Source organism: Malaclemys terrapin, chromosome 5 (assembly GCF_027887155.1).
Source record: "Malaclemys terrapin pileata isolate rMalTer1 chromosome 5, rMalTer1.hap1, whole genome shotgun sequence".
NCBI classification, from domain to species: Eukaryota; Metazoa; Chordata; order Testudines; family Emydidae; genus Malaclemys; species Malaclemys terrapin.
Genome location: NC_071509.1, coordinates 6,743,119 through 6,769,690, shown reverse-complemented (window position 1 = coordinate 6,769,690; position 26,572 = coordinate 6,743,119). Strand labels below are relative to the sequence as shown.

The following is a 26,572-nucleotide window of genomic DNA, read 5'->3' as shown; positions in this document are numbered from 1 at the left end:
AGATTTGAAACAGAACAGTTAAATGATACTTTAAAACATGAAACAGCTGTTTCCTTTCTATCTGCTCTTTCCTTCTTATTTTTGGCATCAATTGGTGACATTTTTCTCCCTTTTTAGAAGTTCTTCCCTTTAACATTAGGGAGCATTTTTGCAAGCAGCTTTCTAAATCCTTGAAAATTAGGAATTGTTTTAGAAGACAGTCCACCATTTTCAGGAGGTGTTGCAACTTTTAGGACTTGCCACCTAAGGTAATGACTTTCCGATGATAGGTGATATCAGCATGAGTAGCTTTCTTTTTCAAGGTTGCTGATGTTTTATTGTAGAACAGTAGTATGGCATGTATTTCTATGTAATCCATATATTATGGTGGGGTTTTTGCACTTGGAGTGAACTGCGACTCTAAAGCCATTTCAGTTAAGTTGGACTTTGTGATGGTACCACTGCCCTATGTTGCTGACATCAGTTTTTGTTTGAGGAACAATGTAGTATTATCTATAATGGTTTTAGGATGTCTCTGTAGTTATGGCAATGTATAAAGTGTTTTGATGATGAAGAAATGGTTTTTCTTGAAGCCAGAAAATGTTACCTTTAGAAGTGAATTAACCTACTATTCTTTTTGTAGTTCTGCCTCTTGGGTCATTAAGTTGTGTTAAATGGTTTCACAGTCTTAAACAGATGCTTCAATCTTTTCATTCTCCAGTTTTATTATAATACATTCGTACAGCATTGTAAACTGCAGGATGAAAGAGATGTAGGGTGAGAAATTTACTGATGACTAGATGGGGTTACTTGAAGAGCTGGGTTTCCATTTGGGATATGGGGAGATGGGGGATGGTGATTGTTTTACAAAAACAAACTGTACCTCTTCAAATGTAAAACTCCAGGTCCCAAATGGCTAATACCTAACAGAGAGATCCAAGAAAGGGAGCTACTTAAATTTAAATACATCTCTACCCCGATATAACGCGACTCGATATAGCACGAATTTGGATATTACGCGGTAAAGCAGCGCTCCGGGGGGTGGGGCTGCATGCTCCGGCAGATCAAAGCAAGTTCGATATAACGCGGTTTCACCTATAACGCGGTAAGATTTTTTTTGCTCCCGAGGACAGCGTTATATCGGGGTAGAAGTGCATATGCTCCAAAAATAAGGCAGCTCCCTTCTCCATTGAAATGAGAAGTCTGCTATCTCCTTACTTGAAATGGTGTTAGGATAGAAGGATATTTACTGGTATGAGATCTGGAACATGCCTGTGTAAGAGATTTGTGGTCCAAGGAGGTACCCAAGCTGGGCCTTCATCATGTAAAAGGCAGTGTTGTCTCCTGTGAAAAAAATCTTCATTCTTGAATTGGCTCCCCTTTTTCTAAAATAGCCAGCCTTTGACCTTCCGTGTATGCTGCAAACTCCCATCTATTTTCTCAAGTGTTATGTGACAGCTGAGGGATTTGTGGGTGTTGGGCTTCTTAGAGCAAGAAGGGTTTTTTGGTGGCCTTACGGATTGGTTTAATGTTGGTGTGTGCAGTATTGTTGCAGCTGTGTTGGTCCCAGGATATTAGAGGGACAAGGAGGGTGAGGTAATACCTTTTTTTGGGCAGACTTCTGCTGGTGAAAGAGACAAGCTTTGGGCTACACAGAGGTCTTCTCTGGCACCTGCAGAACAGCTCTGTGTAGCTTGAAAGCTGCTCTCTTTTACCAACAGAAATTGGTCTGATAAAAGATATTACCTCACCCACCTTGTCTCTCTTACATGGGTGTGGTAAGTTTTACGCTGCTTATATGATGCTTGAATTGCAGGAGACTTACCTGTCTAGGTGTTTATATGCCAGTTGCCATAATTATAATGCCAGTTGCTGTTGTATCTGAATGTGTAAGAGTGTTTTAGTTGCCTGTAAATAGGAATAGATGCTCTTTTAAAATCCCAATTAAAAAGTTAATTTAGTTGTCCTGTAAATATGGAACAGGGTAGAGATGCCCTGCAGAGTATAAAAGGGAAAAAGGCAGGATTTTTAAAATGGATATTATTTGTATTACCATATGACAAAACTGCTCAAGTAGATTTTATTTTTTTTAAAAAGCCCACCCTTTTTATTTAATCTTAACTGTTGTGTATAATTATTGCCTACAATCTGCCTCTTTTCCAGAATTCATTAATCTATAGGACCAGTAAGAACACATTAAGGTGTTTTTCCTATAGACCCATTGCTTCACTAAATGATATGAAAGTATTAGTAAATGTTTTAGATAGCAGGATCAAAATTAGTCATTAATTCGGAATTATCATCTTTATATGAGAAAGTTCTCCATGTCACAATAGAAGACAAATATTCCACATAATCTGGGCCTTCAACAACTGGTGGAATGAAAGGGAACTGCTGGTTACTGATAATGAGTGTCCTGAAGTCGTTTAAATGGCTTGCTTATTTTGCCTGCTAGAAAAGTGAAATTTAGTTCCAGCTCAACTCTCCTGTAACATAAACCCAGGGAAAAAATCTACCCAAACGAAGTCCAGCATATGACACACAATCTGGCATAGGAACTCTGAATAAATAATGAATTGTCAGATGTTGCTGCTGAATCTGCTAGATGTGCCTTAATATGGTATGATACACTGCTGGAATAATCCTGTTTCTTTCCAAAGCACATGCTTCTTTGCTCTTCCTTTTTATTTAAAAAACAAAACAAAAATACCACCAGCCATATACTCAGAAACAATCAACCCTGCAACCAATATGCACACAATAAAGAGAAAAAGTTTAAAGGGCCCAATTTCATTTTCAGGCTTCCAATAGTTCATTATATAAACAGTGAGCAAACAAATGATTTTTATAATGTTGAAATGTACCTCCATACAGTTCCTTTAATCAGTGTGAAAACTCTGGTTCTCTTATCTTTTTTCCTAGAAATAAGTAGGCTGTTGAGAAACATTTTTTGATTACAGCTGCTTCATGCAGTAAGATAACACAACAAGCAATCTGAAATGGTGTGCAGCTTTGGTATTGTCTAATGATAAGTGTCGTTACTAGAAAATATTTTTGTTACTGGGCTTTATATAAAACACTTATCACGTCTATAGCGACTTTAATGCTCAGCACTTTACAAATATTAATAAAATCTGTGAGTTTTCGTTATTCATTCCATATACACCTCTACCCCGATATAACGCGACTCCATGTAACACGAATTCGGATATAACGTGGTAAAGCAGTGCTCCGGGGCGGGCGGGGCTGCGCACTCCGGTGGATCAAAGCAAGTTCGATATAACGCTGTTTCACCTATGACGTGGTAAGATTTTTTGGCTCCTGAGGACAGCGTTATATCGAGGGTAGAGGTGTAATTGATAGAAATCGCTTTTAGGTCCCAGTAACCTGTAGATAGCCAAGACTTTATTAGGCCATCCATTCCATCTCCTATCAGTGCAGGATTGTTTTCTGTTGTGCATATTTCTAGAGTTTTGTCTGGTTTGAATTGATACAAGGAGGATCCGGGGAACTACAGGCCAGTCAGCCTCACCTCAGTCCCTGGAAAAATCATGGAGCAGGTCCTCAAGGAATCAATTATGAAACATTTAGAGGAGAGGAAAGTGATCAGGAACAGTCAGCATGGATTCACGAAGGGGAAGTCGTGCCTGACTAACCTAATTGCCTTCTATGATGAGATAACTGGCTCTGTGGATGAGGGGAAAGCAGTGGATGTGTTATTTCTTGACTTTAGCAAAGCTTTTGATACTGTCTCCCACAGTATTCTTGCCACCAAGTTAAAGAAGTATGGGCTGGATGAATGGACTGTAAGGTGGATAGAAAGCTGGCTAGATCGTCGGGCTCAACGGGTAGTGATCAATGGCTCCATGTCTAGTTGGCAGCCGGTTTCAAGCGGAGTGCCCCAAGGGTCGGTCCTGGGGCCGGTTTTGTTTAATATCTTTATTAATGATCTGGAGGATGGTGTGGACTGCACTCTCAGCAAGTTTGCAGATGACACTAAACTAGGAGGCGTGGTAGATACACTAGAGGGTAGGGATCGGATACAGAGGGACCTAGACAAATTAGAGGATTGGGCAGAAAAAAACCTGATGAGGTTCAACAAGGACAAGTGCAGAGTCCTGCACTTAGGACGGAAGAATCCCATGCACTGCTACAGACTAGGGACCGAATGGCTAGGTAGCAGTTCTGCTGAAAAGGACCTAGGGGTCACAGTGGACGAGAAGCTGGATATGAGTCAACAGTGTGCTCTTGTTGCCAAGAAGGCTAACGGCATTTTGGGCTGTATAAGTAGGGGCATTGCCAGCAGATCGAGGAACGTGATCGTTCCCCTTTATTCGACATTGGTGAGGCCTCATCTGGAATACTGTGTCCAGTTTTGGTCCCCACACTACAAGAAGGATGTGGAAAAATTGGAAAGAGTCCAGCGGAGGGCAACAAAAATGATTAGGGGTCTGGAGCACATGACTTATGAGGAGAGGCTGAGAGAACTGGGATTGTTTAGTCTCCAGAAGAGAAGAATGAGGGGGGATTTGATAGCAGCCTTCAACTACCTGAAGGGGGGTTCCAAAGAGGATGGAGCTCGGCTGTTCTCAGTGGTGGCAGATGACAGAACAAGGAGCAATGGTCTCAAGTTGCAGTGGGGGAGGTCCAGGTTGGATATCAGGAAAAACTATTTCACTAGGAGGGTGGTGAAACACTGGAATGCGTTACCTAGGGAGGTGGTGGAGTCTCCTTCCTTGGAGGTTTTTAAGGCCCGGCTTGACAAAGCCCTGGCTGGGATGATTTAGCTGGGAATTGGTCCTGCTTTGAGCAGGGGGTTGGACTAGATGACCTCTTGAGGTCCCTTCCAACTCTGATATTCTATGATTCTATGAAGTAATGAGGCTATCACCTCTCTTCTGGCAACTATTCCACAGCTTAAACCAAAACCAAAACAAAAAGTGACATGAATACTGATCTTTGTCAATCCTTAGTTTCATTTTCTTCTTGTTTTCTGGTCAGTTTACAGGCACCTTTTGTTTAACATGTCTGTAAAGTACCTACCCTCTGTAAAGCTCATTGGTTTCCTAGGTTTTAGGGGATGGAGAATGTTTGGGAGCTGGCCTGCACTACAAATTTTGAATCCTTCACAATGAGTTGATATGTTGATGAACACAATTTGTCTTGGTTTACATTGACTTGCAAAGTCCTGGTCAGCATGCAGTCAACTAGTTTGATTCTTTACAAACATGCTCAAACAGCAATATTTTATAGTGAATACTAACATTGAGTGATAACTGGGAAAGGCGGGACTTTTTCAATGGTAATGGTTTAGTTTGTGTGTTTTTGTGTAATATAATTGGCTGTTGGATTTGTTCTTGTTCTGTTGTTGTTAAAGGGTGTCTAGTCTCTGGCATAGTTACTCTTATATTAATTTATAAAACAAAATCAAATTAAAATAAGTAAATGTAAACTATCGTTACATGTAGGATAGAGTCTTGGGGTACAAAGACAATGGCAGTAGTAGCAATGTCCACTTAGCATCTGCAAAGTTGCCCTAAACTCCAGATGACATTCTAAATAACTTTTTTCCTGCCTTTGTGGTATGGAGAGACTGGCCTGTGGTTTACCAGGAAAGGTAATTTTTGTGCTGTTTGTAGCTGAGATTTGTCTCCTGCAGCTAGACTCCATTAGCAGTACCCATTTCCCTTGCAAGAAGCTTGCCAACTGACAGACTTTCAGGCTAATGCATTAGTTTAATATCCCAGCTGCCAAGCTCAAGATAACTCAAAACAGCTTTGCAGCATAAACACATCTGAGGTCTAGTATAAGGGTTGATATTGTAAAGGTTTTTCAGGAAGTCTCATAGTTTGAACTCAAATGCTTTTAAACCTAGCTGTGGAAAATGTGATTTTTTTTTTTTTTAAATCAAATGTTTTTTTTTTTTCCTTTTTAGTTTCAGATGAATTCCACATCCTGTAGCAAATTCCTAACTTAGGTTTTGAATAACGAATGATATGTTTTTACAAAGTTTTTTTTTTTTGTAGTCTAGTCTGTCTTATCTTTTCTGAAAGCAATATACCATGAAACATTTGTTTTTATAATGTGCTGAGAAGAAATACTAAGCATTTAAACTGTAAAATTAAAACACACAGTCATTCCAGAAATAGAGATCTGACCGGAGGCAACTTTATTCAGCATTGATGCAGTCTTCAGAATTAGACACAATTGGATAAAAAAGGATGGATAGTGAAGACAATAGGATCGTCGTAGTGTCAGGACATAGCCAAAAAGAGGACCAGTTCAGAGGCAAACTGCTTTGGCCAGGAAGACCTTGCCAGCATCTCTTGATTATGCTTTATTAGTCCTCTATCCCCTTTCGTTGAACTCAGGATAAAGTGTGCTTATGTGCACAATACAAGGATTTGGGGAGAGGATGCAAAGTTGGTGATAGAGTGCTTGGGCCACTAGAAATAAATAAAATCTGGAGATTATTTCAATTTGGTAGTTTTGTTCCCCACAGCATTAAAACAAGGCAAATACAAAGGTTTTAGGACGTTTCCCTTTTTATAGTCTGAGCAGGTAGACATATCTATAGTTAAATTTGCTTAACACCCTAAGCCTTTGTTTTCAGCTGATGATAACATTGCCAAACTAAACCAGTTGAGATGAAATTTTCCATGCTGGCCCTCTGCTTTAGGCTGAAATATTATGTAAAGTTTCAACAAAACCACTTCAGCTGTTTCCAGGATCCACGTGAGCGGGAAAATTTCCTAGTTTTTCCTATTGTATTTTTGGAAAGCTGAAGTGCCTCCATGTGTTCAGGATTGAAATTTGCCAAAGGAGTAGTCCTGTGGTCATGCTGTCGACATGAAAATGCACCCACATGTTCGAGTTACAAACTCCTGACAAATACCAATCACACAGGTTCATTTGAATTTCTTAGACTTGCTCCTGCAAGCTCTGAACATTCTATCTCCATTGAGTGTGCGCTAGGAAATTACGTAGAGAGGAATGCTTAAGGCTACAAACGTTTTTTAAAAATGCCAGAAGTAAAGTTGCCAACGCAACTTTAATTCAGACTTCTTGCATGTATGCATTATAGTTGTCTTTAGTTACATGACTACATTCTGTTTCCTCTACAAGACACTTATCTCATTCAGTGTGCAGGCAGGCTGGAAAGTGAATAAGGCAAAAGGCTGTGAGAAGAGCTGGTTTCTCTCTCTTGCTGAGCCACACATTTTGTACATGATGTTTGGCAGTGTTCTATCATGTGTGTATATATAAGGGACCTGAATTAAGGTTCCTCTACCAATTATGAGCCTTTGCTTGATATTGCTTGCTTGTGCACTTTCATCTAGATGGGCATCACTATTCTGCACCTGGCTATCTATTGAGTGGACCCTGCCAGTCTGATAGATTTGTGTGGAAGTTCTTTGACACACAGAAATGGGGGGGACTAGATCTTAAGTACTCTTTGTAATTTAAAGAAAACTATTCCCACTTTTTGCTCTGCACAGCAATCTGAAAGCTCACAGGGAGAGACAAAAATATATATAAATGGTATTTCTGAGCCAACTGCTGACTGCAGCCAGTTAGCTGAAAAGTGACAATTTGTGACTACTGCAGTAAGGCAGCCCAGTGGTAGAATGTAAATCAATTTTCATCTCAGCTGAATATCAGAAGTAAGCTGGTTCTTGTATTTGCACCATATTTTACATTTGTGCCATAAAGTTGTGGGGCTCAGCTAGTAAGGTAAGGCAAGCAGGAAATAAATCAATCCTTTCTTGCATTGGTCTCCCACACTGATGTAACAAGTGATGCCATTTTTCAACAGCATAGCCCTCAACAATAGGTCAGAAAATCCAATTTGAATGGAAGCTTTATTTTGACCATTTATTCATAGTGAGAAATAAGTATTACTGTGGGAAACTCTCTGTTTGGTGCAAGCATTTTTTCTACAAAATTATAAAGCTGCATATAGAGGAGGAGGGATAGAAAATTATTTTTGGAGGTTTAAATGAACAATGGCTGATACTTTTAATACGAGATTAATCCTTAGACCAACAAGGCATGTGCCCAAAGCCTCTCTATTATCTTCCCCTCCTCTAAATGCCAGATGAATCAATGTTGCAACTATTCATCTGATACCCTTTCTCATTGCATTATTTATTCAGATTTGTCAACTTTTTCAGATGATTAAATAACTTCCACACTGTAACCCCCGTATACAGACTCAGTAACATCCCAGGCTGCCCCTCATAGCCACAAAAGTAACTCATTTAGTCTACTTGAAATCCCTCCTTCAAACTTTTTTTTCCCCCTTTGGATACACCTACAAAAAGCTTGACAACAATTAGGTTGCTGGTGTGCTGAGACCAGTGCTCATCATACTGGCCAACACTGTCTCCTTTCCTTGTGCTCCCCTGTCTGCCTGTCTCCATCTGTTATCGCAAGTCTAATATTTACGTTGTAAGCTCTGCGGGACAGAGCTGTCTTGGTCTGTGTCTGTACTGCACCTAGCACAATGAGAGCCATGTCTAGGGTTCTCAGGTGCTATGGTAATCAAACAATCAATAATTGATTATCGAGCACATTACACGTGTGTGCTGTATAGTGCATGACCTTCCTATTTCCTTCTTAGTTCCCTTTAAAATGTTAGTATTTAATGTAAAGATCATATGCGGTTAGAGTCTTGACTTGCTCAACAGTTGCAACAAGATGAAGCAGCCCTATTAACATTTCTTAGATTTAAAGTCAGATACTGGTTACAGAATTTGGGTGAAGACACCAACTCCGGAATTTACTCTTTTCATTGGACTGCTAGAAGTAGTGTTGATTTGACCATTAGGGCAGTGTTGGGGGGTGGCGGGGGGGGTTGCTTTTTTGGAGCTGCAGAACACTTAACCTATCAGCCCTGTAGTGTGGCTGCTTCCCTGTGCTTTGCAAACATGGGGATCGCATGATCAACATCAAGCTCTGCTGTTGAGACTGACCACAGCATTAAGGGCCTTTTCTGAGGTGCTGGCCACTGGCTAGTATGTAACTTAAACTCAGGCTTGGTCTGCATTCAAAAGTTAGGTTGACCTAGTTATGTTGATCAGGGGTGTGAAATACATGCCTCTGACTGCCATAGCTAGGCACAATTCCCAACTTCACACGGTAAATAAGCACCCCGACTTTCACAATAAGCCAAAAATCAAGCTAATCCCATTTCAAAATAAACCAATCCCTAAGAACCCCAACACTCTATGTGACTAGATCCCCCCCGGCTTGCAGTCTGGGACTATGGTGGGCCCGCTTTGCACCCTGACTCTCTCCCCCCTTTGCCCCTGCTTGCTGGGAGCCGATCAAAACAAAAGGAACAAGTTACAAGCAACATGCTACAAGCCAAAAACTAGCTAACAAGCAACTCACAAGCCAATTAAGCCAAAAAAGCCCAATTTCTACATTTTTTTTTCGCAGGTTTGGCATGTCTGTAGCTAGGTCAGCATCTAGTGCAGATGCAGTTATGAGTATTTCTACACTGCAAAACAAAACAAAAAAAACCCTCTGCAGCAGTAAATCTGCGAGCTCAGGTCAACTGACTTGGGCTCACCCTACTGTACTAAAAATAGCAGTGTAGACATTCCACTCAGGCTGGAGTGTGAACTCCGAGACCCTCCCCTTTCGCTGGGTCTCAGAGCTCGATCTTCAGCCCAAGTGTGAATATCTACACTGCCGTGTTTAGCCTCCTAGCACAAGTCCAAGTCAGTTGACCCGGGAGCTGAGACTTGCTGCCGTGGGGGGGAGGGGTGTTTTGCAGTGTAGATGTACCCTCTGTTGATGGAAGAACCCATTGACTTGGCTAACTTTGGGAAGATGATGTTCCTACACAGGTGGAAAAAGATGGAAAAATCCCCTGCATCGGTGTCGGCTGTGTCTATATTACGAGGTTATGCTGGCACAGCTATGGTGACATAGCTATGCCAATGTAGTCTCTGTAGTGTCGACTTACCTTTGCACTAGTATATGTAGGAGCTCAGTTGTACAAGATATTGGTTTATCAGTCTTCATCCAAGGTATATGGTTCAAGCCATTACAAGAGGAATAGCTCAGTGCACATATAATATGACTGCTTCCAGGCCCAGGAATTCACAGTAGCCTGTGAACTCGCTTTAGCATGAGAACACCCCAGCTATTTTTGCTGTCTTGCAGAAAGCTGAATTTGAAGTTTGCAGAGTTATCTGGTGCTGCCTCACATGATTAAAACCAAGAATTAATCAAAGGACTCTCACAGCCACCGTCACCCTAACATCTTATTGCCTCACAATCCTTAATGTATTATTTACCCTTACAGCACCCCTGTGAGGTAAGGAATTCCCTTTTTTTTTTTTTACATGGGGATTGAGGCACATAGTCTAAGTGACTTGGTCACACAGGAAGTCTGTGGCAGCGCAGGGAATTGGACCTGTCTCCCCATAGTCCCAGGCTAGAGTCCTAACTATTGGATCATTTATCCTCTCTGCTGGAGAAAGGTCAGGAGATGCATTCTGAATCTCGAGTACTGGGAAATGCTGACCAAAAATTCTGAGCCACAGTGCCAGAAATCATGTGTATACAAGGCAATGGTTCTGAGCAGTCATGGTTGTCTAAATCTGTAAGGAGGAGCCAGAATGAAAGAGAACCAAGAGATGAACCTTCGAAGAGTATGGCCAGAAGAACACACAGCTAATGTTTCTGCAGTTTTTGCATACTCGGAAATGTGAACATTACAGATTGGCAAATCAGAACTCTGATCTTTACAGGAGAGCACAAACCTTCCTCAGAAGGTTCCACTGAGCTTTGGAAGTTTGGCCTCTTAGGGTACGTGTACTTGGCAAAGAAGAACCTGTGACAGCAGACTTGGGCTTGCGGGCTCAAGCTGCAAGGCCGTTTCATTGCAGTGTAGGCTTCCAAGCTCGGGCTGGGGCTTCGCATTCTGCACATGATTTCTCTTGAGTCCAAGTTGGCTGGCAAGGGGGAGTTGCAAGTTTTTCTTTGCTGTGTAGACATACACTTTTATTCAGATACACTCACTTTTTGGTGCTATTTTCTATCCTCTACATCTGTTTCAGTAAAGAGGAACTTGAAGAAATTATCAAGAAAGATTTTTTCCCTTTCCCTATTTGCTATCAGTTGTTGACAGTATACTGTGAATGTGTTATACTTTTAAAGAACATAATTGGGCAAAAGGCACAGGTTTTAGCTGTGTTTTAAGAAGCATTGCAACAAGTAACAGTCATAGCATCTTGAGAGGAAGAATAGCGTTACCTGCTTTCCCTACCAAAAGCTGTAAAGGGCCAAAATTAATACTTTAAATAACTGAAGAATACTTAAAAATGTTTAGCTGATAAGCTGACAAAAATGCAGGCACTTAAAATTCTGGCCATGGCTTCTTGTTACTGTTGTTTGCACTCTCCAAAGTCAAACTGAATTCATGCTTCATAAAAATGGCAAAAAATCGAGCTATGGGGGAGGAAATAAACATAGATGTACGTAAATGCCACATGTAGCTTATTTACTGTTTGGATGCTTGTTTTATCTGTTCGGAAACCCTGAGACTTGGAAACACTGCCAATCTTATTAGCCTTCTGTTCTGTCCTTTTTTTATTGATTTGTTTTGGCACTCCGGTTTTGTCTAAATATAAATTAAGGTAGCCTGAATCTCTACTCGGACCGCTGCACTTTTCAAAATACCATGTTGTCCCATAGACTTAGAAAACGTACAGTATGTAGTGTTCTCACAGTTAATAGGTTACTGTTTCTGACAGGACAAGCTTTCTTGCTTGTTTAAATAAATCTTTTGACTTTTCAGTGAATTCAAAACTTTAGTACCCTGTTTCCTGTTTGTGTGTGTGTTCTCCAGTTCATTTTATGCTTTTGCATATGTTAACTGAGCTGTACTTTGTACTTAAAGATGGCCTCCTGTTCAAAATATCATTGCTAGCTTCATTTTCTGTTGTCAGCCAGAATCTGAGAGGACCGAGAATAGAAGGGCTCTAATGGTTCAAATTGCATATGCTTTACAAATTGCTGGGTATGGGCAAAAACCTAAATTTGGCATGTCCATAGTTTGGCATGTTCATAGTTCATAGTGGAAGACAAGGTGGAAAAGACAACATGATTCATGTGTTGTGAATGAATGCATGGGAAGGCTGAGTTGGGCTTCAAGACATCAAAAATGCTGCATATTCTAATAGGAAAATTGAAATAGTTAAGTATCTTTTAAAAAAAACTTTCAGAAATATAAAACTATTAATACATTATATTAAATGAAATGCTAGCACCCTATTACAGCTCTTTTAGAATTGCAATTAATGTAAGTAATTTATTCTTTTATAATTATACCCTTTCCATTTTCCTTGTAATGGCAGTTAGGGATAATTAATTTATAACATCCTACAGGAATTATATTGTTCCAATTTGTGTGTAGTTGTTTTCATAAAATGTATGTCAGAATATTAAGTTAAGTACAATGAGTCACACATTTAAGTACTCTTAATTAATCAATTACTCTTACCGTATTTCTCATGAATGTATTGAACTTTGTCACGTAATTGTGCAGATTCAAGCATTTTTGATGAATTTATAAAAAACAGTTACCTACCTTTCATAACCATTGTTCTTTGAGATGGTTTGCTCAAGTCCATTCCAATCTAGGTGTGCGTGTACCCATGTACGCGGTTATCAGAGATTTTTGCCTTCGTGGTATCCATAGGGTCAGCAGTGGTGCCTTTTTGAGTACCATGCTCATGTGCCGGTGTATCAGGCATCGCCAACCGTACACCCTCTCAGTTCCTTCTTGCCGGCAACTCTGACAGAAGGGCAGGAGGGCAAGTAATGGAATGGACATGAGCAACACATCTTGAAGAACAACACTTATGAAAGGTAGGTAACCGTTTTTCTTTTTCGAGGGTAACTCACAAGTAGTGCCAAAGGAGGTGGGCTGAGAGTTTTCAGTCTTGCAGCTTACAGCACTGCCCTGCCGAAGCCAGCATCGTCCCAGGCCTGCTGGATAAGCGCATAATGGGACATAAACGTGTGGACAGACAACCAGATAGCAGCTCTACAGATCTCTTGGATTGGCACCTGAGCCAAGAAGGCCGCAGATGCTGCTTGCGCTCTAGTCAAGTGCGCTTTGACTATTGCCGGTGGAGGCACACTCATGAGCTAGTAACAGTATCGGATGCATGCTGCCAAGTTGGCGCTGTTGACGTCCACACGGCCTTGGGAGCCTAGGCGAGGGGCTGAACTGAGATTCCGTGCCAGAGGAATCCACTTCCAGTGACCACGGTGGGGGCCATCGACACCTGACTTTGTTTGCTGACTGTCGCCGTTGAACGGTGCTCAGAACGAGGGGATCGGTGCAGGTATCGAGGGGATTGGTGCTGCCGCTGGGGGGGAGTGGAGACGCAATGGGGAGCACTCCAACGAGGCAGGTGGCTGGGACCTGCGCTGAGAGGATGACCGATGGGAGGGTGAACGGTACCAGTAATATGGCGATCTAGGCGATCCACATCGAGATGGCGGGGACCGCGATCGCGGTGCCGATGACCGAGGGCGAGCCTCAGAGGGTCTGGACTGCAACCACAGAGGGTCTGGACTCCTGCAGCGTGGAGGTGGAGAGTGCTTCTTCCTCTCGGGGGATCAGCGACACTCCACTGCCCTGTGAAGGATCTTAGCAGCTGGCTTTCCCTCTTAGGGAGCCTTTGCTGGTTTCTGAGGCATGTGCTGCATCAGTGGTGTGGGTGGAGGCCTTTGCTCTCTCAGCGCCGGGGGAGCCTGTGAAGCCGTCAGTGCCATCAGGGGGTTAGGTCCCATGCTGCTCCCAGGAGTTGGTGGTGGAATTTTCAAGGGGCTAAGGGCCCTGACTAGGGAGGCACAAACATGTGGATCCGGAGTGGCCGGGCACCCCGAAGTAGATCCCTTGCCCAATGACCCATGGCTCTTCTTGCCTGGTGCCACGGAACCATGCTTCCTAGCCTTTTTGGGCACTACGGACAGGGAATGGTGCCAGGCGCACACAGCACGGCGAGGTACTCGGCAAGTCCTGGCGGGATGGCACAGAAGCCAGACAAAGGGCGGTCTCCATGAGGCGAGCCCATAATCGAATATCCTGCTCCTTCTGCATGTGGGGCCGAAAGGTTTTACAGATTTGGCACTTATCTCCACTGTGTGATTCTCCTAAGCACTGGAGGCAGCTGCTATGGGGGTCACTTACAGGCATAGGCCTGTTACAGTCCACGCAGGGCTTAAACCCAGGAGACCAGAGCATGCCCGGCCTGGGGCAAAGTCCCCGCTGGGATCCTAACTGCTAACTACACTTAACAACTACTTAACACTATTTACAAGGTCCTAAGGCTCCAAGTCAGTAAGACGAAAACCGCTAGCCCATGCAATGCAAGGAAAGGCGCTCCGACTAACCACCAAGGGCTGTAAGAAGGAACTGAGAGGGCGTAGGGTCGGTTCGCCTGATCCGTAGGGTCATGGCACTGACCCAGGAGCGCAGCACTCAAGAGGTGCCACTGTCAACCCTACAGATACCACTAAGGCAAAAATATCCAACAACCGTGCACGTGGGCGCGCACACAGCTAGATTGGAATCGATACGAGCAAGCATGTGAAGAGCTTTATTTATAGCTTTTATTACTCAAAATTAAATAAGAATGTAAACATAAGCTAAACAAATATGTTTATAATAGTGTTTACAAAGTTTAAATGAACTGATTTCAATTTAGAGATTTTAACTGATGGAGTGAAAAACAATCTCAGTAAATCAGTATTTGGACATAGTTATTCTTGTCTTATTAAACTTATTTTAATTCTCTCCAGTACTGAGGTACTAATTGTGATACCAGCCCACAACTAAAGATGCTTAGTCTTGTGCAGTGCCAATTTGCATCAATCTAAATCTATAAAATGATCCATGACAGTTAAACTAAAAGTGATTCTAAAGTTAGAAATACCAGCTATTATTTAAATACTGAAATTTCAGTTCAAAATTGCCTTCCTAGAAAGCATTTCATCGCCAAGCCCTTTCCTTATGTGCACTCACAAAATCCACTTAATGATTTACAGCTATTTCAAATGTCTTATGAAATTCACCAGTAGGGGTAACCACATGTCACTTCTAATCTTATTTTACTATAAGATCTTACTATAATCAAATGAAAGGTACACTCTTTAATTTTTAGCTTATATCTCATTAAAATCCAGTTTCCATATATCTGAAAAGCAGTTTTATGTGATACTGCAAGTCATTGGGTTTTCAAAAAATGTGATAGTTTGTATGCTTTCTTTCAGCTATCTTCTCACTACATGGAAACAGATTCTACTAGTAGTGCTATGTTGAACTACTGTGGTGAATGGTCTGGTCTCATTACTCTTAACCATTTATTAATAGTACAAAATTATTCTTAGGCATGTACAGTGACACTAGTTAGTGAAGAACCAGAGGTCATGACTCCATAGTTAAGATTGAGTTCCATTTTGCACATATAACCTCTTTGTTTCACATGGGAAAATACAGTGACTCCTCCCCAAAAGTACGGCACTTACTTTTTTAAAGTACAGAATGAATTTTCTAACAATTTATAAGTAGATTTTTTAATTAGTGTGAGTTAACATTAATCAAAAACTGGATCCATTAAGAAATTTTACATATCAGTTTTGTTTTTCCTGAATGAGTTTAATAAAAGTATAACACAAACACTTCAACCTTTCCATATAGATAAAATTAATTAAATCTTGAGTATAGGCGGTATTCAAAGAAATTAGGCTGTACTTGAGCAAAGTTATTAATTGTTGTTATATCTAATTATGATGATGATAGGCTACAGATGGGGTCATGTCAACACTACAAGGTGTTCTCAATTTCTGAGAAGTAAATTATGGAAGTCACCTGAGATTTTTTTTACCCTTTTACAAGGTGCAAACTCCCCTGTTGCATCCTCCCAAAATATAAGCTCTGCCAAATGAATCAAGAAACCACACTTACTAGGTCACTTATGATGCACCAGAGGAAGCTGACTTTTCTGTGTTACCTAGAACTTATCCATCTTTGTATTTTCACTTGAATTCCTTATTCAGACTCCTGTCTCCGGCCATCCTTTTCTAGTCTAGTCTCTAGCTTAGAGATGAGTTCCTCGATTCTGTTATCACAGGTGGTTTACAGCTTTGGAATGCACATAAGCATCTCAGTTTTTTTCTGGGATCCATCCTGCACTGAAAGGGCAGAAGCTTGTTTTTAATCTATAAATCCCACTTTGGTCTGTTTTAAAAGAAGGTCTAGGCCCCTAGTCATTTGTCCTCCAATGTATTGAAAGAGGTTCCTACCACTTGTTTAATTTTGTTTACTCGTATTTCAGTTGCAATCGGCTTTGACTTCCAGCATATGCAGTAGGCTGATAATGATTCTTTCAGGAGGATTGGTTGCCTGTCCAGTTTCTCTTTCTGCTTCTAGATTCCTTGTTCTATAAAAGCTTTTAGTTTAAAAATATACAGTTTTATCATATTATCTCATTAATATAGTTGGTATTGTGAATGTATGACTGTATAACATTACCTGTAATGTTTCAGTATCTTAGACAGACAAGGTGGCTGAGGTAACATCTTTATTGGACCAAATTCTGTTGGTGAGAGAGACCAGCATTTGAGCTTACACAGAAGAAGAAGAGCTGTGTAAACTCGAAAGCTTATCAGTCTCACCAACAGAAGTTGGTCTAGTAAAGCTATGACCTCACCCACCTTGTTTCTCCAATATCCTGGATCAACATGACTGCAACACTACTGCATACAAGTATCTTAGGTATTACATAACATAACAAGTATCTTAGTTACTCTCACTTCTTGTTTCTATAATATATCATGAACTTGAAATTATTTGATTTGTTTGAAATTATTACTATTCCTATATTATCTGTTTTAAGGAAAATAGAGATTTAGCCCTCTGTGCTTAAAATGTAAAGTGCTGTAAGTGCAGCTCACAATACATTTGCTGTCCTTTTTTTAACTGGACAATTCAAGTAGACTGTTGGGTAGTGCATTAAAATTAAATTTAAAATACAGCTTGCTGAATCTTCCCGTCGTATATAGGCAGTAGGATTGAAAGCATGGAATCATACAGTCTGCAGCTTTCAGTGCTGTTGGGTATAAGCTTTCTAGCAAAACAGAAAGTATACCATTATGCACTCCAAAGGAGATTACAGTGTATAAAGATCACTTCAGCGTATTTGTAAACAAATGGTTCTGGCCTGCTACTGTATCAGATGTAATATTATATAGATATTTAAAGCAAATATGGCAGACTGTTCCAGACTGTTTCTGGAAAAAAATAATATACCAATGTTAATTTTTATGGTATTCATAATATTCAACCTGTAGCTAACAGTGGGAATAGGTTAAAATTTGATACCAATATTGCTATGATGTGTAATTTAATGGGAAAATAGAAACGATGCTTTGAGACACTCCATAAAAATGAAAAGCTTTGCTGTATAAACTTCCTCCATTTAGTGTTGGGAAAAGTTCCGATTGTTCATGAAAGAGTTAATTTCCTGTTGTGGTGCTGGGATTGATAGTCAGAGGAAATAGGAGGTACCTGGAAAGAATTTGTGCAATATTAGCAATCACAAGTTGCCTTTCTGTTGGCTTGCCTTCCCTTTGCTTTGTTGTTTTTAACCAGACTCTCTAATCTCTCCTTTTGCCTCTAACCACCTCCCAATTTCCTGTTCCTTTCTTCCTTCTGTTTTGTATCCAAAAAATTGGGCTGTTTTTCACTTTTCAGTTTGAGTGGCTGCAGGAAAGTGGGTTAAAATGAATGCCATAGTTGTTTTTACAGTATCTATTATCTTCTGTGTTTCATGCCTTTTTGCTGCTCTCGGTGTAAGTTACTTATTCAAGAAGATCTTACTTTAAGAGTATTATTTCAATGGGGGCAAGCAATTCTGCTTACTTTTAAACTTTTTAGTATTGTACTTTATTGGTTAATATGTCTGCAGTAATTCAAAATATTCTACTTTAGCTGTATGCTGCTTGTTATTCATGAGTATTGTGATCATTTTGGATTTGGAGCTTTTCAGACATGATTACCATGTTCTTTTGCCTCATTTACCAAAGTGATCTATTCCTGGACTGTAACTGGAAGAGCTGAATTATTTGTTTTGTTTTTAAAAAGAAATTTGGATGAAGCATTTCAAACCTTAATCTGAGGTCTGTTTCTTCTTCCTCAGAATACTACGTAATATTCGTTTTTAAAAAATCAACATGGTGTACATTTGAAGAAAATGAAGCAGTATTTCATAGTAATTGTTGATCCCAACAGCAGTGTAATGATGAATTTTGGATATAAATTACCTGCCAGTGAAGTAACAGGAAAACATTTGCTTTTCTTTTACAGATTGCTTTCTCACAGCACAGCAACTTTATGGACCTCGTACAGTTCTTTGTGACATTTTTCAGGTACTTTTCATTTTAGGCAGATAAATATTTCAACTGTTTTAAGAAAGCTCCTTTGATCAATACACTGATTTATAGTTTATTAAAGTTAAACCATCATCTTTATCTAACATTTAAGTCTAGTGAATTGAAAGTACTACTATTAACATTTTAAAATATTTTTTCTTGGTAAGGTTAAATTAGAGAAATTGGCTACACGTCAGTGCAAGCGCACACCATCCTCTGAATAAAATGAGCCCTTATCCTCAGTGTGAAACAGGTTCACAATGCCATAAGAATGGAATCAACAGAAGTAAAAAAATATTCTATTTCCTCTTCCATTCTTCAAAAGGGTGTTCTTAATAAGAACATGGGACGTCTCCAGAAGTGATGAAAATTAGGTCCTTAGGATTTCATAAACTGATGTGCTGGATTTTCTAATTGTAGGGACTGTTAATATTTCATAACCATAATAATACTATATATAAGCTACTTAAGTAGCACTTTCAAGTAAACATTTCAAAGTGCCTTATGAACATTAAAGCCTCACAATCCTTTGTGAAGTAGGTAAGGATTATACATGTTTTACTCGTGAGTAAACACATACAGAAATGGTATCCTGCCTGAGCTTTTGCAGACATTCAGTGGCAGAAGAGGTCATAAAACCTAAGAGAACTGAGTTGGCATTTCATGAAGATCACTTATCAGGGCTCCTATATCAAACCTTTTTCGTAGTGTGGACTACATCTTAAAATAGTGCTGTGAGGACATTTTACAGTGGATGTTTGTTTACAGCAACAACTTGTAAGAGCGACTGCTGCTTGTGAGCAACATTTCCCCTGGGAACACTTTCCCTACTGTGAATTGTTGACACTCCCCATAACAGCAACAGTCACTTAGGCGCAATGCAGCAAAAGGGCGCCGATCTGTTCCTACTAATAAGCATCTACTGTATATGGTTTACTTCCTGTCTCATTCATGTTGATATGGAGTAAAATCTTTTTCCCATTGAAGTAAATGAGGGTTCTTCTTCAAGTAGTGTCCTTGAGGGTGCTCCACTTCAGATACACATGTGCCTCTCAAGCCTTTGATTGGAGATTTTCTGTTAGTAGCATCTGTTCGACCTATGCATGCATACTATACAACTTTGCGCCACGCTCCCAGGGCATATAGGGCTGCGTGGGCAAATCGCCCTCAGTTCCTTCTCTCCAACCTCCGCCTGAGACGGAGCTCTAGTGTGCCTGCTTTGTGTGTGCCTCAGGGTGTTTTGTAGTTTAGTTCAGTGTTTGTTAGTTGTTAGAATAAAATCAGTTAGATAGATGTGAGAGGTTTCATTTTTTTCTCCCCCTGCCCCTCCTTTTTTTCCCCTCCCCCATTTTTTCTGGTAAGCTTATTTGGTCTGGCTGGGTATGCCTGGCTTACCAAGTTTCAAAAGCGGCTTCTCTTGTTGGGCGACTGTTCCAATCAGCAACAGCCACTCTAAATATATCCATTGCGTGGGAGAGTCCCATATCATCCCAAAAGTGTAACTTTTGCCTGCTCTAAAATTTAGAGCTCAGAAGAATTGGGAGACCAAACTGAAGCTGCTGCTGATGGAGCACTCCCTTTGACCTCCTTCCGACTGAGGTCAGCAGACCACACACATTCCACTTTCCCTCCCCCTGCCATTCATCTGTCTCCAGACAGTGTCCCTTTGGCTAAGGTCTTGCCTAGAAGGGGGAAGATCTCAGAGGACTTAGGGAAGGTTTTGAAGCAGAGGAGCTCAGTCTCCCACCACAAGGAGCCAGCTCCCAAGAAGTTCTGATATCCTGCTAGGTTTATGGTGTTGGAGGCCTCAGTCTCTCAACTCGGTACTTTCGAGGCAGAAGACTCTTCCTCCAGTACCAGTGGAGCAGGGAGACCCCAGAGCACTTCAGAGAAACATAATGCAGTCAGAGCCTCAGCACCATCTGCCTCCAGATCAGCACCATCTATTTCAGACTTACCAATGGTGCCTTCCCACTTGGTACCCTCAGTACTGACAAAATAAAAGCACACCCCTTCGGCCCCAATGCCTACGCACTCCAAACCTACGTTACTGCCCATGTCAACTGGTGTGTCAGTACAGACCCGCTTGGAGCCTCAGAAATTCCTTTACTCCATGGACTTGTCAGTGTTGGATGAGCTGGAGTCTCCACTACTTAAGGGTACTGAATGACACTGAGTACCAAGATCAGTCTCTAGATTACCTGTGCTTCCTGCTACTGCAGAATTCTCCACCTTTCTTTACTTGCCCCCACCCCCTCTCCCACATTGGAGGACATTGAGGAGGATAAAGGAGACATTCAATGAGCTTCCTCCTTATCTGTGTGGGGTTCCCCTCTGCATCATTACAGAAACTCATATTCTGACAAAAAGACCCTCAGCCACATGAGGGATTGTGGAATCAGTCCTCGGTATTAGCCCCTCTCCCATATGGGCCTCTCCAATGGTCTTATTGGGATCCTTAGACAACTTATTGGCAGCAATTTTCCAGACCTCTGGCTCCACTGCACCAGGAATCTAGGGTCACAAATGCCCCTGTTTTCTCTTCATCTCCAGACACGGCAGTCATGCTTCTACTATCATCGGTGACTGATGATTTTCATAAATTCCAGGACCTTGTGAAGAGAGTGGCAAACACCCTCCAGATACTTCTTGAGGAGGTTAAAGATTCACATCACAAGCTCCTGGACATTTTGCAGTTGGTGACAGCCACCCGGGTAGTGCTATCAGTTAATGAAGCACTCCTAGATCCTGCAGAGACTGTGTGGCAAACTTCTGCCATCGTACAGCCAACTTGTAAATGGGCAGATAAGAAACATATTACCTTCAGGGACTCAGAATTTTTGTTTTCCCACCCCCAACTAATTTCCTGGTGGTGGCTGCCGTAAACGAGTGAGAGAGACAAAATTACTCCAGATCTTCTCCTTATGATAAGGACCAGAATGGTTAGACCTTTTTGGATGGAAGGCCTACTCATCTATGACCCTCCAGTTTCGAATCACAAACTGTCAGGCAATCATGGCCAAGAATAACTACATGAGTTACAACAAGTTTGCGTCCTCGATTGAACATCTTCCACAGGAGCATGGAGAACGCTTCCATGCTGTTGTTAAGAAGGGTTAGTTATTAGCCAGACCCTCTCCAAGCGTCCTTGGATACCACGGACATTGCCACTAGATCCATCTCCACAGCAGTTGTCATGCACAAGGAGTTGTGGCTCCAGTTGTCAAGATTCCTGAGAGAGGTTCATAACATGGTGGAAGACCTCCTGTTTGGTCAGAAGCTCTTCTTGGGAGCTATGAATTAGTCTCTGTACATGTGAAGGTCTCCAGGGCCACATTGAGGTATCTTGTTATATACACTCCTACAAACAAGAGGAGATTTAGCAGGACTCAAACTTCCCAGAGATCGTGCCTGGCTTAGTTCTCTGGTTTTCAGAGAACTGCTGAGCCTGCTAGAAAAAGACAAATTCCAAAGGTAAAGAGCTTCCCACCCTCCTTCAACAACTAACCTGTCATCATCAAAACAGCAATCTTGATGTGTTGGTTGAGGGCTCAACTCCTCCCCCACCTCTAATTTGCAAGCTGCTACTTTCTGCCTACCTTCCCGCTTTTGGAGACTGCCTTTTCCATTTGTAACCGGACTGGTGGCGTATTACAACAGACAGGTGGGTCATGGAGGTTATAACTTTATATCTCATCCGCAACCCCACCGCCCTTCCTTGTTCCACTTTAGAGAGCCCTCTAATGAGATTATGCTGAGTCAAGAAGTACATTCTCTCCTTTGTTTAGGAGCAATAGAATCATTTCCATCCCCGCACAGGTGAAAAATATTTTACTCAAAATATTTTCTCATGCCAAAGAAGGACAGACAGTGGAGACCAATCTTCAATCTAAGACAACTGAACAAATTGTTAGGGTATGTCTACACTACGAGAGTAGTTCAATTTTACTTAAATTGAATATGTGAAATCGATGTTACAAAGTCGAACGTGTGTATCCACACTAAGGACAGTAATTCGACTGTGCGAGTCCACACTAATGGGGCAAATGTCGACATTGGAAGCGGTGCACTGTGGGCAGCTATTCCACAGTTCCCGCAGTCCCCGCTGCCCATTGGAATTCTGGGTCGAGTCCCCAATGCCTGCTGGGGAAAAAAATGTGTCGAGGGTGGTTTTGGGTAACTGTCGTCATCCAACCGTCACTCCCAGCCTCCCTCCCTGAAAGCGCCAGCGGGCAATCCGTTCGTGCACTTTTCTGGTGAGTGACAGCGCGGACACCACAGCACTGCGAGCATGGAGCCCGCTGCGACCATCGCTGCAGTTATGGCCGTTGTCAACACCTTGCACCTTATCATCCACCTTTTCCAGAGGCAGATGCTGAGAAATCGGGCGAGGAGGCTACGGCAGCGCAGTGAGGACATGAAGTCTGAGAGTGGCACAGACCTGTCACAAAGCATGGGACCCCGCGCCGTGGACATCATGGTGGCAATGGGTCATGTTGATGCTGTGGAACGGCGATTCTGGGCACGGAAAACAAGCACAGACTGGTGGGACCGCATAGCGCTGCAGGTCTGGGATGAATCACAGTGGCTGCGAAACTTTAGCATGCAGAAGGGAACTTTCATGGAACTTTGTGAGTTGCTGTCCCCTGCCCTGAAGCGCCCGGATGTGAGCAGCCTTGACTGTCCAGAAGCGAGTGGCCATAGCCCTCTGGAAGCTTGCAACGCCAGACAGCTACCGGTCAGTCGCGAACCACTTTGGCATGGGCAAATCTACCGTGGGTGGTGGTGTGATGCAAGTAGCCAACGCAATTGTTGAGGTACTGCTGTCAAAGGTAGTGACCCTGGGAAACGTGGAGGTCATCATAGATGGCTTTGCCGCGATGGGATTCCCAAACTGCGGTGGGGCTATAGATGGAACTCACATCCCTATCCTGGGACCGGACCACCTGGCATTAACCGAAAGGGCTACTTTTCAATGGTGCTGCAAGCACTGGTGGACCATAGGGGACGTTTTACAAACATCAACGTCGGATGGCCGGGCAAGGTTCATGACGCTCGTGTTTTCAGGAACTCTGGTTGGTTTAGATGGCTGCAGGAAGGTATTTACTTCCCGGACCACAAAATAACTGTTGGGGATGTGGAGATGCCTATAGTGAGCCTCGGGGACCCAGCCTACCTGCTAATGCCCTGGCTCACGAAGCCCTATACAGGCGCCCTGGACAGTGAAAAAGAACTCTTCAACTACCGTCTGAGCAAGTGTAGAATGGTGGTGGAGTGTGCTTTTGGAGGTCTCAAGGGGAGATGGAGAAGCTTACTGACTCGCTCTGATCTCAGCGAAACCAATATCCCCATTGTTATTGCAGCTTGCTGTGTGCTCCACAATCTCTGTGAGAGCAAGGGGGAAACCTTTGTGGCGGGGTGGGATGTTGAGGCGAATAGCCTGGCTGCTGATTACGCCCAGCCAGACAGCCGTGCGATTAGAAGAGTCCAGCGGGACGTGCTGTGCATCCAGGAGGCTTTGAAAGCTAGGTTCCTGAGTGAGCAGGGTAACCTGTGACTATTACATTTGTTTACAGAGAAGCTGAACCTGCCCCCGTTTCTTTACCCAGTGAATGTTCACTATCCTCTCCAGTTTCATACCCCGTTCACCCCCTTCCACCCCTTCCAACACATGTTTAAAAATAAAATCACTGGAAATTTGTTAATGAACACCGTTTTCTTTATTACTGTTTTTGCGGTAAAGTGTTGAAACTTAGACGCAGACTGTGGTAGGGAGCAGGTGTAGTGTAGTGATGCAAAGGACGCTTCTAAACTCGAGGAATGACGTGCTCCTGCTTCTACAGTGGTCCGCACTGGTGGACTGGTTGTTTCAACGGAGCCTGCCACCCCTCCTGTTCGGGACTCTGGGTGTGGGGGCTATGTAACTTTCTGGCAGGGGGAGGATGGTTACAGATCCCCTGCTGCGTGGCTCTGTGATCCAGGATAAGGACCGCTGCATAAGATCTCTAACTGCCCTCCCCCGCCACAAAGTCACATAGCCCCCCTGCGCCGCGCGCCCCCCCCCAAAAATGAAAACCACCTCCCAGACTGACCAGGGTGCCTAGTGACTGCAATGTGTGTGTGACCTGCTGCTGAACCTGCCCCCATGTCTGTACCCTAGTAAAGGTGACTGTCCTGTCCAATTACCAACCCCCTTCCCCCACTTCAAACAGACTGTCCTCTAAAAAAACATGATGGAAACAGTAATTAACAGAAACATATTTTTTATTAGCAACTACACAGTTAGGGGATGAAACTGGGATGGGGGCTTGGGTGAGGCGGGAAGGAAAGGACTTATCAAATGTTGGGGAATGACAGCCTTCTGGTACTTGAGCAGTCTGCAGGGGTGGAGTGACAGTTTTCACGGACTCTGCCGCCCCTCCTTCTTGGTACTTTGGGTGAGGGGGGGTATGGGACTTTGTGGCGGGGGAGGGTGGTTACAGATAGACTGCAGCGGGGCTCTGTCCTCCTGCTTCCGGTCCTGCAGAACATCCACAAGGCGCCGGAGCGTGTCCGTTTGCTCCCTCATTAGTCCAAGCAGCGTTTGAGTCGCCTGCTGGTCTTCCCTCCGCCACCTCTCCTCCCATTCGCTGTGTGCTCGCTGGTATTGCGACATGTTCTCCCTCCACTGGGTCTGCTGGGTTGTCTCGGCTCGGGAGCAGCCCATAAGTTCTGAGAACATGTCGTCCCGTGTCCTTTTCTTTCTACGCCTAACCTGGGCCAGCCTCTGGGAGTGTGATGCCAGGGTAGGTCGGGAGACAGTCACAGCTGTGGGATGGGAAAAAGGGAGTGAATTCCTCAGAAAGATAAATTTTTTGGTGAACAAAAAGTCTTTCTCTGTGAACAAGACCATGCACAGCACCTATCACATGCACACTCAGGACAAGGTCGAATTTTCGGCCTTCGCATTCAGTGCCTGGGGTCTTGCAGTGCAGATCAGACAAGCGCGGCCGGACAGCAGAATTTGGGTAGCAGGCTGACATGGTAAGCCGTAGACTTGTGGCAGCTTAAAACTTTAATAATAGCACTGCCCTACTTTCACGTTCAAAGCAATGCTCCTAGCGTTGGCCAGTTCCTGCTGCCAGCAATCTGGCAAGCATGAACTCTGCCCCTGTCCCACCCCCCTCGCGGCTGTCCCCGGGAAAGATCCCTGTATGCTGCCCCTCTCCCGCCTCCACCGCATGGCTGTAAACCGCCGGTTACAGTTCTGTAAAGGAACAGGCAAGCAGTCCCAATACTAACATTCCCCTAATTCAAAGCAGGTCACCATGAGCGACATCACTCTGATGAGGATTTCAGAGAGCGACAAAGAACGCATGCTTCGTGAATGCCTGCAAAGACCAGGGTCGTATGCCACCATGCTCTGCAAGGCAATGATCCTGGAGTACTTGCTGCTAGCCTGGCGCGAGAACGTTTCCTACTACGGAGGACACAACAAGGCCGCTCTCCCAAGGAACCTCATGCAAAGGTTTTCCAATTACCTCCAGGAGAGCTTCATGGAGATGTCCCATGAGGATTTCAGCTCTATCCCCGGACATATAGACCGAATTTTACTGTAGCTGCACTGGCAAGGACTAAACAGTAGAGCGCCTAGGGCAAACCAATCATGATAAACCGGACATTGTTAGATTTTTTTGGCAGTAGTTGCACTGCCAAAGAATAAAACTTTAAGCACCTAGGGCAAAGTAATCATGAAAAACCCACTGTTAATATTAATGTTCTGTTCAAAATCTTTACATGTTTATAACACTTACCGACTGATCCTTCCCCTGATTCTGGGTCCGGGTTAACGCCTGGAGACGGTTGGTAGGGGATCTCGGTGAGGGTGATGAAGAGATCCTGGCTGTCTGGGAAATCAGCGTTGTAAGCGCTGTCGACTGCCTCGTCCTCCTCATCTCCTTCTCCTTCGGTCTTCTGGGCGATACTCAAGCTGGGTAAAAGTACTACTAGAGCCTCTCCGGGGATAGTGCTTGGGGTGTGCTATAGACCGCTGGGATCGACCCAGGATATGGATAAGGAATTGTTTAATGTATTAAGGGAGGTAAATACTAATAGAAACTGTGTAATTATGGGGGACTTTAACTTCCCGGAT

General features: G+C 42.9%; 1 protein-coding gene across 1 annotated transcript in view; it reads left to right on the top strand.

The window, feature by feature from the left end:
- Positions 1-26,572, top strand: part of ATRN (attractin) — a 251,846-nt gene that overhangs the window by 148,578 nt on the left and 76,696 nt on the right. The window contains exon 25 of the mRNA XM_054028816.1: positions 18,377-18,438. Coding sequence (XP_053884791.1) covers positions 18,377-18,438 — 62 coding nt within the window. The remainder of the gene's footprint in view (positions 1-18,376; positions 18,439-26,572) is intronic.